Source organism: Bombus huntii, unplaced genomic scaffold, assembly GCF_024542735.1.
Source record: "Bombus huntii isolate Logan2020A unplaced genomic scaffold, iyBomHunt1.1 ctg00000061.1, whole genome shotgun sequence".
Lineage (NCBI taxonomy): Eukaryota > Metazoa > Arthropoda > Insecta > Hymenoptera > Apidae > Bombus > Bombus huntii.
In genome coordinates, this window is record NW_026099322.1 from 1 (window position 1) to 14847 (window position 14847).

Here is a 14847-nt window from a genome sequence, read left to right on the forward strand (position 1 = left end):
CTAAATGTAGATATTATTATTTGAATGTCATAAATACCCGATACAACAAGTACATACATGAAGTGACACACACTTGTGTATTCATGAGTTTTTAATTGCCTTCTACGAGTTTACGAATTATAAAATTTTATAATTACAAATTACACACTCGAATGATAGATTATTTAAATATTTAAATACGTGTAATAAAATTTCGATTTATTCGATAAATATTATGTTCAGATAAACTCTCCGTTTTGTCTACTTTTCATATCTTTTGGAATCTTGTTAAAAAATAATGAAAAATGGGGTTCGTTATAAATTCATGATTTAGTTAACGATGTTCAAGGACGTTTAATCTGAAGGATCAGAAGGAAAATCACGATCGTTACGAGACAACGTGAGAAAATTTAATGCCGCAGATTGTCTGAAATCAGCCATAATCGCATTGTTACTTACTGAGCGATTCTTAGATCCTTTAGTTCTGTTTGTTTTGCCGACGAAACACGTATAACATAATCTGTTACCGATACTAGGTGATAAATGAACAATAAGGAAGTGAAACTGGTAAATTCCATGAAGGAATACATTATCAGTTTGGAAAAGATAGATGATCAAGATAGATCACGATCATTATGTATTAGTATGGCAAAATGAAGACTGAAATATTTGCACGATATTACAGTAAATAATTAATAACAGATTTCGTGTTAATAAAATGATAAAAAATATTAAATTTAGGTTTAATATTTTAAGCATTTAAGAAAGATGGAACAGAAAACTGTGATAGGCTTTGATCTTTGAGTATTAGATGGTACGATAAGTATCGTTTTCGAAAAAAGAGTATTAATAAATGTAAAGCATTTTAAAAATGAAAATTTTCCATTAGCAAATTTCTCGTCTCTTCTAGTCAGAAATTAAAATTGAATGAACTGTTTTTGGGTAATATTATGGAATTCTCTTTAGTTACGTGTTTATAATACATAACAGAAATGTATCTATTATTCAAGATCCATCGTTCTACTGTTATGGAAACCAGAAGCGAACACAGATTTCCCTCAGTCCGACCTCTACACAGTCAGTGAAAGCATTTTCATACAACAAAGTAAAGATAAAAAATTTTCCTTCGACGACGCAATGCGATTCCAGTCACGTTGCTTAATGATCTATCAAGGTAGACAGGATTCTTGAGGAACCAATGTAATTACGTGACTACGATCATAATTTTTCTAAGGTCTCTGTACCCATAAACAATATTGTGATCCCGTTTGTTATTTAATATAATTACTTATATCTAGTTATATTTAGTTATTAAATATTAGCATGATTTACTATATGTAATTCAGTAAATCGGTACAAGATCTAAAGAAAATATTTCTTACGTATGATTTTGACGAACTTTGTGTAAAAATCTATAAAACTAGAAGTTGCTTAGTTTATATACAGATAAAGAAAAGCATCGTTTATATCGTCGAGATATCACATTTATATCATTTTAAAAATAAAAATTCTTTATCAAAGCGAAGAACATTTTCATAAAAAATTACGAACAGAATATCTCGATTCTGCAATCTACTGTAAACAAGATAAGTATCGATAATGAATAAATCTTGACATTGAATTTTATTCAAAAAGTTACAGTGATATCAAATAATCCGTAATGACATTTATTACTCCAATCATATCAGTCAACTACTACCTACCGCGTAATACGCGATCGATTTTCAAACGCACCCCCCTCCCTCCCCCCACCAAATAGAGTTTCCAGTGTAATTCTGTTATTCTTGAATCTTCGGCTTGTTTTTCATTTTTTAGCTCACTTTAAAATTTCTTCTGGCTTCAATTGTGCTACGATTTAAAGTTTTCCGTGTATACGTTTAGGACGTTACTGCGTGCGGAAATAGTACAGAAGGCCTCTAATTATACCGTCTACAATATTATTTATAGACTTTGAACCATATAGTACGTAAGTATGTAATTGTATATCTGTCGCGGTTCATTTTATCCTTCTCTGTTGCGCGAACCAGCGGTTAGGAGCGACACTAAATCAAGTGGGAATGAAACTCGTTGAAACAACGCTAGACATGGTAACGGATCCATGACTGTGCTTCTGTTATTATCAACGCCAGTAACGGTTAAACCTATTGCATGTGTGTAAGTTGGAAGTTACGTACATAACTTATGCACACCCGTTGTGTGTTTCGCGATCCCATATTTCTTTTAATTTGAATTTTATGAAACTTTTTGTTCGATAATTGATGTGCCATATTACATCCGTCACATTCAATGTTATATGGTGTAATTTCTTCAGTTGTGGTGTTATGTAAGTTACGAGGTCATTCCTGTGTTTGGACATGTGTTTGGAATGTAGTGTGTATCTTTCTCTTCGTATGTACATAGTGAGTAGAGACTGTCTGTCTTTCGCTAGAAGAATATTCTGCATATAGTTATTTACTGTTCTTGATATTTGATTTTGGAAATTTAATTTTCGCTTTGCTTGTATCTTCGAGCGTAAGGTGAAATTTGTACAGACATATCTAGTAATTTGTTAATCGTACTGTTCGAAATTATTGTGTGTGTGAATATTTCGGTGAATATAAACTACGAAAACCTGTCCTTGATTTTTTATGGTAACAAAGCAGTCTTTTCAGAAGAAACAATATTCATAAATCAGTCCCTTCGCAAAAAGCTAATTCTACGAATCTTGTTAGAAGAAACCGGTTGACGAAACTACGTGTCCCTTCAGGAGAGGTCTAATTTATAGAGGTAGCTTGCAAGAAAAAACCAATCTCACAAAAAGCTTGAGCATTCTTAATTAATCCTCTTTAGAATTCAATTACATTTATGCCTTTTGTAAATATTAATTCTAAAATAACGATGCTAACATTTCTAACCTACAGAGTATCAACAAATAACATAACGCAATTCCCCATTTCAATTAAATATGAAAAATATACTAAAGTCGATCCAAGATCAAACCCGGCAAAACAAACGACAAATTTACCTGAAAAATCCACTGAATTCGTTTCAATACATCCGTTATTTAAATTGCAAAAATCAGTTGTGTTTCAACGTCAATTTTTAACACCGTCCATATATCGCAATTTTAGTACGCGACAAGACGACAATACAATTCATTTCAACACCATTGAAAACTTTGGCTGGCTTCGGACAACCGGTTTCCGGCGTGGCGCCACTATGCTTTGGAGAAACAAGGAAATACATATGTATGCACCTTGCTTTTTGTGAGACAGAAGAACTCTGTGTCTCTGTTCTACCAACGTCGCTGTTGCGACGATTTGCCGCAAACCTAAATGGAGTTCGATCAATGGCAACGCGAGCACGTGGTCCTCGATGTTCGCGATCGGAAAATCGTGTTTTCCAAACTATTTCTAGTTTCGCCGGTTCCACTGTCAATCAACGTTTCTTCCTTTGGTTCCGTTTCTCTTCGATTCTCTCCTTTTTTATTGGCAAACACGTGTCACCGAGTATCGTGTTCGTCTTCGCTAAGCAAGCTTCTATATCAGCGATACGCGAGCCGGTTTCCCCTTCATATTTGTACAAGACTTCGTGAACATCGGACATTTTTCTCCTCTCTTTTCGAATAAGAAAATCCTATCGTTGTTTAACTAACAATTGCATTTCTTTAAATGGAAATGTGGTCGTGTCTCCTTTATATTTTCAATTAGCCAGGGAATTTAGGTTTATTGCCGTGGAAACTTGATCGGTCGTTTACGTAAGGATCTGCGACTCTGCTTCATCTTCGAGGAAAATTTCATCGAATACAATCGTTTCACTCAATGATTGGATCAGTCGAAAGGGAGATTCCGTGACTGCCTGTATAAATATTGATCATAGTGTCTCTTAAAGGGAAGCTGTACCAATCTTGTTGATTTAACTACTGATCCTACTTTATCCTCGAGAAAAATTACTTACTTTGATTGTTTGACCATTAATTTTAGCGTTTCTTCGAGGGAAACAGTGTTGATCGCTCGAGTCTGCTTCTTTCTCAAGGTAAATTGTATTTACTATTTACTCGATCAGCTATTTTATTTTCTTTTGCCGGAGAAACCTTGTTTCTCGCCTGTTTGACCATCCGCGCTATTTCTTCTTTGAGATAAACTGCAGCGATTATTCGTGTAATCAACAAATCTACTTTTTCTTTCTTTACGAAGGAAATCGTGTGTTTAACGAAATCTCGCTTGTTTAGTCATTGATTCCGCTAACTTTTCCAAATAAATCGTCAATCATTCGCTCGATTGCCAATTCTAATTTTGCTTCGAAGCAAACTGCGTTGATTATTCGTATAACCTTTTTAATAGAAACTGTTTTTCGCCTATTTTATCGCCAATTTCCTTTTCAAAATAACATGTATTAATTATTCGTTTAATCGCAGATTTTATTTTATTTTATTTCTATTTCTATTTCGTTTTATCATCGATTTTCCGCCGTCTTCAAAGAAACCCACGTGAATTACTTTAATTGCTTTTTCAAACTAATTTTATTTCTTTACTTTTAAATTAAGAAGCAGCAACGAAAATGCTACAATAACGGAAAAATTCTTCGGTTATCTCCAGAAAGAACACGAAGGTATCGAACTTAGTGTATTGAGACATTTTGTTCGTTGGAAGTTAGTCGACGACATTTGGAACGGAAAGATACATTTGACATGATTTAGTGTGACGTTGAGAGAGAAAAATGGTTTGATCGAGGGTGCCCTTAATTACTAATTTCATAACTTGCTGTTAATCGATCTGACAGTGATATTAGTGGATGTGGTTGGTAGTGCCTGATTAATCGTGATCGATATTTTGAACAAAGAGCAACGAGAAACGATCAGTTTGGAGTTTCACTTTGACGTCGTGAGACTATCGTTAATTAGACATAGAAGAATCATTTGGTGACAGGTAAGGGTTTCAACTTCTGTATTCATTTTCTTCTATAGACTGAATTTAATTTTTCGCTTTGATAATCGTTTATGAAAGAGAAGCGATAATTATTAGTTCTACCTAAGAATGTTACTAATAAATTAGGAAAAAGAAATTTTGATTGGATTCTTGATAACGAGTGAAAATTAATTTAAAAGATTGTATTTGGAATTTTGAGAATCGATCGAGTCCTCAGTTTCAGTGCAATGTAACGTTATCAGTCGCGTGAGTTTGGCTCATATGTGATTTATGTGCAAGCTAAATGTTTTCAACAAATTGTAGCATATTGATTTCTCAAAGTACTGTATCAAATGTCTTGTAATTATAAGCAATTGTTTCGTTTGGACGATCAAGGGTAATATACTCTATTTTTTATTTTAAAAATGCCGCCATTTGTGTAGACGTACACACGCAAGTATTTATTATGTAGACACGATGGCTCGTAGACACGAACGTTTCTCGTTGTCGTATTTTCCAAACAGGTCAGTTATTTCGAGCACTCGACCACTTTCTCGCTCCTGACAATGACATTAGTCATTCTAATCGATGTCTCGAAATCGATGGTTCTTCTGTCAGCTATTTCGTTTCCGTGTTTATTCCATATGATAATATTGTTTCACGTATTCGCTTAAATTTAATTGGCAAATGATTAATTTCCCTGAATCCATTTTCAAGTAAACATATCAGTTTAACCTTTTGCTCTATCTGATACGAAAATGAACAATTTGATATAAAAATTTTGCGAAAGATCGATATATTATTTTACTTTTAACTTGGAAATCGTTCTCTTAATTTTTCAATATCTAATTAACCACCTCAGTCCCTAAGACCGTCTGTTTTAACGAATGGTAAATAATCAAATAATTGCGTTGATACATCAGAAGTACCATCTTCTTATATCCCTGATATTAGTGTTAAAACAGGTTTGAAAAACCTTCAATTATTTCATTTATTCTTAGCCTTCGATGGCTTAAAATTTTCTCGGTTATTTTCCAATAGAGTTCAATATATTGATCGAAAACTTAGTTTAGCTAAGCACTGTAACCGGAAGTCACCCTTAAGTCGCCGGGTAAGAGGATTACGAGTAATAAACAAACAATATTAATCAGAAAATTATTCCATTCAATTTTTCTCCTGCATTTAATTAAATATGACAGAGTCGACAAACTTTCCTTCGGTTCTTCTATCTCATTTGCAAATCTATAATATCGATATCCAAACGATAACTCGAACACCATTAACCAGCACTCGAGGCTATTTCTTTCGTCGAAACTTTCCTCAGATATGTAGATATCACGTTGACATCGCCGCGTATACCGAATCAGCCCTTTTTAAAGATGATCTCGCGAGCGTGGTTCGTATGCAATTCAATTTGAACGAGTCGCGTGTCACGATTCACTTGACTCCCGGCACAGTAATTGGCCGGCACTCGAGCAAACACTTACGCTTAATTTAACGTTTAACCGAATCGAAAACAAAGCGAACAGTTGCCGGACTTCGCTCGTTCTTTCAGTTCATTTCCGAACGTCTTTCGATCAGCATATCGGGTCTCCTCTTTCATCTCCGTTGCCTTTCAAAATCTAAAATCATAATTGAGACTTTGCTGCTCGAACTATGGAAGGGGAAAACGTGAATGACGGGTAAGATTGTTCCTGCGTTCTGTCAGAAAATAATTTCCTGTTTGTGGGAGAGGAAAGGAGCATTGTAATTGGAATTACAGAATGTGAAACATCAAAGGAACTGCCGAATGACATTTATTTCAAAGACTAGAAGACTGAAAACTTTGTTATACGACTTTTATACTGCTACGCCTGGAAATCAAGGATGGATTCTGTTTCAGCGAAATGAAGGACGAGAAGAGTAACTCTATATTGCCCACTGAAGCGACTCGATTGAGACCAAGATTGGAAAGTTTCGATGATGTTCTGCCGTATGTCGGTGACTACGGGAGATATCAATGGCTGTTGTTATTGTCGTTACTACCTTATGGCGCGACGTACGCGTTTCTGTATTTCTCGCAATTTTTCATTACGATTATTCCCACGGAACACTGGTGCAGGATAGACGAATTAGTAAACTCGAATTTCACCGAAGAAGAGAGGTAAGTATGTATAATGAAGGAAAGAAAGAAAAGGAGATATACGTAGCAACGAAAGCTCCTTTAAACTTTGAACGATATTTTTGATTGTTCGTAGAAAGTGACTTTAAAATATTGTGAAAAATATGCGAGATATCGCGATTTCTGGAATTTCTCGAATTTTCGAACATTTCGAAAATTATTAGAAAATATTGTAGAAAAATTTCACGATAAGATACAAGATATTTTTGGATTACTCTGTCTGGACTTTGGTTCTTATTTTAATAATTAAAATGATCAATCATCTATCGTATGGGATGTTTAGGATTAAGATAGCGATTCCAGTGACGAACGTTTATCCTTATTACGAACAATGTCAACGGAAGGACGTAAACTTCACAGAGCTGTTGAAGAGCGATAAGAGCCTGAGCTCATCGGGCTTCCAAACAAACAAAACGATAAAATGTACTCAATGGGAGTATAATTTTACGCAGATTCCATATCCTAGTATAGGAACTGAGGTGAAGTATTCACATCGTTGTCTGAATCGCATGCTTCGAAATTCTTACACTTCTGCTGCGTTCTTTGGGTCATTTCCGATCTAATCTAACCTTGTTATAGTAAATTTCATAAGTTTAAAGAAAGTATAAGACGATAATTGTTAGTACGGATAATTCCTCGTTCCGATTTTACGCGAACGTTTTTTTCAGAGCATAAAGAACTCTTTCATTCATCGAACTGCGAGCAGAATCGAGATATAAAAATTCGAAGACCGCAGCAGGATTAAAATTATATTCTGAAAAATATGAATCTGGTTTTTCGCTGACTAACTCTTAACCTTGGTGATTAGCTAGATTGGGTATGCGACCGAGAATACCTCGTATCAACGGCGCAGGCCATCTTCTTCTGCGGATCCATCATCGGTGGTTTCCTAGTCGGTTGGATCGCCGATCACAAGGGTCGTATCCCAGCTTTAATGTTCTGCAATGGTATCGCCCTTTTTGCCTCCATTTTCACTGCCAGCGCAAATAGTTTTTGGTCATTCGCCGTCTGTAGGTTTCTCACTGGACTGGCGTTCGATAACTGTATCAACATTCCTCTGATTATCGGTAAGCCTTCTACGAAGTAGAAAGTGCGAGAGGTTCGACCGATAAGCCAATGTTTCAGTCACGCGAGAGATAACGTTAGTATGAAGTCAATGTTTCTATTACGTGAAAGATGATGTTGCGTGAGAAATTTTTGATGAATTGTTCCTCGAAGATAATTTTGACGTTGCTGTACTCGATTGAACTATACGGTTCGAGTTCTTGATTCAAGAGCTTTTGCCACCACCAGAGATGAATATATTGATTTTGTTATTGTTAAAGATCGTTTCATCGATTTTCATGTCGTCGAGGATAGTTATATCTTGATATTCTTAAATCGAGTTATACAAGGTGGTTGGTAATTGGTGGTACAAGCGGAAAGAAGTCGAAAATATAGAATACAAATTTTTTTTTTTAATTCTTCCATCGAGACAACGATCTACAGTGAGATCCGTTATAACGAGACGCGATAAAGTGCACGCGTATCGAGCGAAAATTCAAAGTCGATTTTCTCGAAAACAAAGCCTCGAACGAAAAACGTTTATTCTATATTTTCGACTTCTTTTTTCGCGTAGAATCACCCCCTTTCCGCTTGTACCATCAGTTACCAACCACTCTGTATATTCGTTCGAAATGAAAATTATCACAAAATTTTCAACACGTAATTCGTTTAAATACGTTAGAAGCAAAACACGTGTATTATGTAGCGCTTTTTGTTATACGGACCAGCTCAAACTCGGAAAATTCACGTTTGCAGAGTAAACGGATTAATTTAAAATCGGAATTATATTTATAATCTTACAATTATCCTACAACTACATCGCAGTGGCCAGTACAATTTTACCATGGATAGCCTATTATATCGCAAACCGGAGATATTTTACTTACGTTACTGCCATACCGCTGTTATCTGTCGCTATCACACCGTGGATTCTTCCCGAGAACGCCCGGTAAGTAAACTCCTAATCGTTCGATTATTCGAATTCTCAACTTGCGCTTTGAGATTTATGCAAATTTACTTATCGATCCATATCACTCGTATTTGCTCTGTTCAAGCTGGTACGTTTCCAACGGGATGATGGACAAGGTTGTTGAGAAACTACGGAGAATAGCTAGGATCAATCGTAGAAATCCAGACTCGCGTATTTACGATATATTAGTTGTAAGTTCGATCAAATAGAATTCTAGAAAGCTTACGCGAAATCATACGGTACAGTACTTGAATCTGTGCTGACAGATATATTTGATTCACGTCGAAAACACACAGACTCGCGAATGTATTTTAACATGCATAGACAGGTTTTAAAAATGAAACGCGATGAAAAATGAAATATGAAATGAAACTTGACTGTCGCGATTCCATTGTGGTATTATATCGATCTCGTACAAAATTTGAAGTAAATCTGGGAATTTATATAGAAATTATAAAATATTTACAATTTACAAGTACAATCGGGGATAAAAATAAGCTGCTATAGTTAATGGAAATAGATGTGAAGAAAGTATAATCAAATTAGTATCAGCCTCATATACTTGAGTTTTATTTATTATATTTCCTTCTAATAATATGCAGATAGTTCAGCAAATGATTGAAATGAATTTTTACATTTTCTCCACTAATCCACTTAGTTTTGTTCCCGACTGTATTTCGGATCAGAAAAGTATTTAATCAACCAACCACCCATTATATTAATAAATCTCGATATCAAAAGCCATGCCGACTAATTCCATAAAACAGAATGCAAAGTGCCACTGTTCGTGCTATCTATTAATGACGAATACAATGAAAATAAAATTTCTTTTCAGTGTGTTATGAATTTTGAACTGTGTAAGGGCTAAAGGCACGACTCGTATTATATCTTTCGTTAATTATTCTCGAAATAAATTCTTGCAGAGTAACATGGAGGCACCGGACAAAATTCAAGAATCAGCGACGCTGCTCGATCTGTTCAAAACGCCACGGTTGGCGAGAAACACTATTCTTCTAGTTGCATTCTGGCAAGTATAAGATACGAGTTCATGTTGCGATAAAACCTTCATAAATAACCGATACAATCTTGTAGGTGTTTTACCCTGATCTCGTTCGACGATCACGTGTATTCATTAAAACTTATCCAGAGCTCGGTGTTCGTGTCGTTCTCGATCGCCTGTGCCACAGAACTTCCAGCTGGGTTATTACTCGCCCTGTTGCTCGACCGATGGGGTCGTAGACTCTGCGGATTTCTCACGATGGCAATGACCTGTGTACTCAGTATCGCTGAACTTATGCTGCATTCCAGTAAATATATCGATCTGTTTATTAAAGTAAAATTAAAACGATTATAATGACGTATTATTGAGAAAAATCTGAAATTAAGTTGATGATGAATGTAAAAGAATTTTGGCAACTTCGAAGGTATTAATCTTGGAAAATAATTATTTTGATGGAACTAGAATTTAGGAATTATTAGGAATTAATTTAGTGGCGAAATTGAAAGAGGTGTGCACATTTTAGAAGCAATAATTTTCTATATGTTGGTTTTCTAGAATTTGGAGATTTATAGAAGTTTAAAGTTTGTGTGAAATTTTAATTTAATTTTGATTAAGCTTCGATCGGACTATATTTTTAATTAAACTTACAATCAAGTATTGTGTATCCAGGATTAATTTTGTATTTTTTAATTTATTCCCCAGTGCTCGCGAAATTAGTAATGTCAATATTGTCGCGATTCTGTCTGAACATGGCAGCTAATGTTGGTCTTCAGTATGCAGCAGAACTTCTGCCCACGCCAGTCAGATCGCAGGGCGTATCTTTCATTCATATTTTCGGAATAGTTGCACACTCTTTGGCGCCATATATCACTGACTCGGTAAATAAATATTTATACTACTATTGTTGTTACAACATTTTTGAAACACCGCTAAGCACATCCACGTTCAACTTCTCTTTAATTTATTCCAAAAGATACAATAAGCGCTATTAGAAATTATGAAAAAGCTCTCATGTAAATTTTCTCATGATAATGTAAAATAGTTTTTTTCTTACCTTAAAACAAGTTGTTTCCTGAAGAAGTTAAATATTATAAAAATCTGATCAAAATATTTCTCACTTTCTAGAAAGCCCGTTTTGGAAGTTGCAACCAACGCTTTTCTTTAACTGATCTTTAATCAAAAAATTGAAATTTAAAATAAAAAATGATGGAATAACTTAAGATATGAAACTATATTGGTTGAAACTTTCTAATGAAACTTTTTAAATGAGAAATACTTTGACCAGATTTTCATGGTATTTAACCTTTGCTCATATAAATTAATATTTGTTCATTAGGCTGCAATTTGGGAGGGATTTCCAATGCTCATTATCAGCACGGTGTCCTTTTTTGGCGCTGCACTGGTTTTGTTCTTGCCGGAAACTGTCGGCCAGAATCTTCCTCAGACTATCAAGCAAGGCGAAGAATTCGGAAGGGACCAACATTTCTGGTCGTTGCCTTGCTACCATAAGACACACTTCAATGGACATCAACACTATCACTCCTGTGAACGATAATTATCTGATTTTTAATAATAATTCAATTAAAAAACACGAAGGAGGATTCGTGTTTTTTTAGAAGTAACAATATTACAAGCGGATCAGTCTGACGATTTTTGTACGAGAAAAAATCGGAACATATTATTTTTCTATTCTCCTACATTAATTTTTATTTTTATCGTTTACGTTTAAGAATTTGTAAGCCTTAATTCTAAAAAGAGCGAGCTTAGAAATCGTGTTCCTATATAATTTTTATTATTATCTTTTAAGAGCTTTTATAATTTTAATGCTAATTTTCACTTGCGTTACGCACGTTCGAATCGTTCAGCGGTTGGTGCTAATTTGATATTCAAAGATATTACGTAGAATAATATCGAAAATGTTACGTAAATTAATAATTACGTAATTTATTAATTACGTAAATAATAAATTAGGGAGATTTAAATTTTTGATTCCTTTAATGTTTTTAACATTTTTTACTGGAATATATTGGACAAAATCTTATTTAAAAAAATAGTACGTTTAGATAATTTTTCTTTGTGAAAAGAAACAGTTTTATATCTTTTGAACGATTATCCACGTATTTTTAACGATTATTTATCTATTCGTTATATTTTTTGTACGATTTTAAATAACGTACAATATTAATAAAATCCAAGCTTGAAGACTTTTTAAATTATTGTTATAATTTCTTCAGCACCAACTGCTGGACTTTTATCTATCTAAAACGAGTTGTACGTACATTAAAAAAAAAATAACTCTAATTGACTGTTTCTATGGTTTAGGAAGAAGAAAAAAAGAAAGGAAAGAATATTGTAAGCAAATCGTGCCATCGTATGACGATCAGTGTTCGTCGTTGTGCCAATAACAACGCAATCAATCTGAAGAAACCTATTCATAGTATTCATAATCATCACTCACGTATATATTCGCGTATACACTCACGTCCATAAGATTGATTCACCGAATAAAACTTCCATAAACCTTAATATAAGAAACAATTCTACTTTTTATTTGCACACACATCGACGAATCCCCCGAACAAAAATAAACTGCTAAATATCTCTATAATTAAATACATTAATGCTCGATGATCCTCGTTCATCGTTATACGTCTAATCTAACTCCATCCTATAATTAGGAGATAACGATCACTTATGTTACAATGTATTAACCCTTAACAGCCGAACTTAATTATAATTAATTATAGAAAATGAAATGCTTCATTATACGGATATTTGAAGTAATATTCTGTATTATACAGGGTGTCTGGTAATTGATACTGTGATAACCAGTGGTTAGTTAATATGGTTAATAACCAGTGGTACAGAATAATACTATGTGAAAGGATCTGTTGAAAATATAGAACGAGAGATTTTCGTACGACGTTCGAGAGAATGAAATTCTGAAGCTTTGTCAACTCGTGTTCACACGACATTCACGAAACATATTCAAAATTTATTTTCTCGCAAATACGAAGAATCATCAGTTACGAAACACTCTGTACTATATCACATTATTATATCACTATCGTATTGATAAGAAATGTCGATATTATAACTCCTTAAGACTCCCTTAATATTTATTTGCGATTCAGCTTAATATGTATTGGCCCTGTGTAATTTCAAGATTAGAAATATAAAAGAATTCATTCCTGATTACGATATCGTACATGATTTACAAAATCATCGACCGTCAAGGATTAAATGAGAATTCTTTCGTCCAGAATTATTTTCCAGACGATCGAATTATTATCCATTGCATCACGAGGATCGAACTAACTTGTAGCCTTGAACAATTATGTACAGTTGAATCTCTAGCGTAGGAATATTTCAAAGAATCTCAGGTTTTGAGGAACGATAGCTGATATTTGCAACGAACAATAGTATGTCTTTTTAATCGGTAACTGAAAGCAGGGGCTAGTCTCATAAGTACGCGAATGATTCTAACGATCGAATGATTCTAGTTGCTAGAATCATTGTTTAAAGGTGGTATAACGGAGATTGTGCGCTTAAGACGAACAGGTCGGAGGATCGAAAGGAACGAGATTGGAAATATTCGCGTCTCTTCGCGAATCAGAATTTTACTATTTCTAATTGAACACGTGACGGAGTTTCGATCTGTTTCAAGTAACATTTAAACCTGAGTGTTACGCCGGGCGACTCTCTGCCTGGCCCAGGTCACACACCGCGGGCCAGACGGACACCAGATGTCCGCTCTTCCGTACGGCGTACCCTCAATAGCCTTAAGCATCCGTCATAAACCCGAGTCACTTGCCTGCTAAAGTCCTTCAAACAAACATCTGTTTCCGAGGAATTTCTCGAGACTATTGTCTACCACGGCTTAACTAAGGAAAGTTGGTTTTTCGCACGTACGCCGCAACTGTCCTCCCACTAACCACTTTCTCTCGAGGGCGGTTGAGACCCTTCGTTTAACCAATTAGAAACGAAGCCTATTCCCTCACTCTCCTAAATAACATCGGCACCAACAAATCCGATGGTCCCGTGCGCTAGACACACCCATCCTTAGCTTTCCTCCGACACATCATCGTCTCCCAAGACGGTACTGATTTTACATCCTTCGAACGGTCAACATCCTTCGAGCGGGTAGACACACCCGCAGATCAGTCACTCATTCATCTCGTACATACGCACCAGTGTAACTGCCTTCGTTATAAGTTGTGGAATAAACGGTGAAATATAACTTACTATACTCTGTCATATTCATTCAACCACCTCTGTTATCTTAACCGAAACAGGGGAACGACTACTTCGCGACGTCGATTCACCGAATCGTAGCGAGAATTTACGCCTCTCGCTGACGCGTTTTCCTCGCGACCGCGTCTCTCCGCGAACGGTCGTAACACTGAGCATTTTCAAAATTAACTCATTATCTATCAATTTTTCTTCTAAAATTTGTATATAATTCTATAAATTATTTACTGCTTTTTCCATTGGATTTAAACAGAACAATTTCGGAAGAATGTCGAACATTATGTTAATATCCTTTGTATTAAAAAAAATTCCTGCTTAAAAAGATCCTACAACTTTCATTTTTTAATCTCAATTGGGTATGATGGTAGCTAATGAACGCTTAGCAATTAATTGTTTTAATGCATTCCATTTTATGAATGATCAGTAATTACGGATTCAAGGATACTTATTAGAAGTAATATTCTTATTATATCTAAATATATCAAATAGAGATATTTCTCGTATTAATACTGAAAGATCATAAAAAAGAAAATATCATAAAAGAATTTCAATTTTG

The 14847-nt window shown here is 34.9% G+C and overlaps 1 protein-coding gene across 1 annotated transcript; it reads left to right on the forward strand.

Annotated features, from left to right (window-relative positions):
• Positions 1 to 1998: 1998 nt before the first annotated feature.
• Positions 1999 to 12515, forward strand: LOC126875965 (carcinine transporter-like). Its single transcript, XM_050638871.1, has 11 exons — positions 1999 to 2133; positions 6748 to 7008; positions 7310 to 7505; positions 7835 to 8109; positions 8302 to 8427; positions 8879 to 9019; positions 9126 to 9231; positions 9964 to 10067; positions 10133 to 10347; positions 10743 to 10918; positions 11377 to 12515. Exons 1-11 carry the CDS (start codon positions 2078 to 2080, stop codon positions 11593 to 11595), a joined length of 1875 nt encoding a protein of 624 aa, XP_050494828.1. The 5' UTR covers positions 1999 to 2077; the 3' UTR covers positions 11596 to 12515.
• The last annotated feature ends 2332 nt before the right edge of the window (positions 12516 to 14847 follow it).

Bases quoted from the DNA above. Each gene is read 5' to 3' on its own strand.
- LOC126875965 (XM_050638871.1), top strand. From the start codon at position 2,078: ATGACTGTGCTTCTGTTATTATCAACGCCAGTAACGGTTAAACCTATT. The intron at 7,009-7,309 runs GTAAGTATGTAT...TGGGATGTTTAG, and splicing joins AATTTCACCGAAGAAGAGAG to GATTAAGATAGCGATTCCAG. The intron at 9,020-9,125 runs GTAAGTAAACTC...GCTCTGTTCAAG, and splicing joins ATTCTTCCCGAGAACGCCCG to CTGGTACGTTTCCAACGGGA.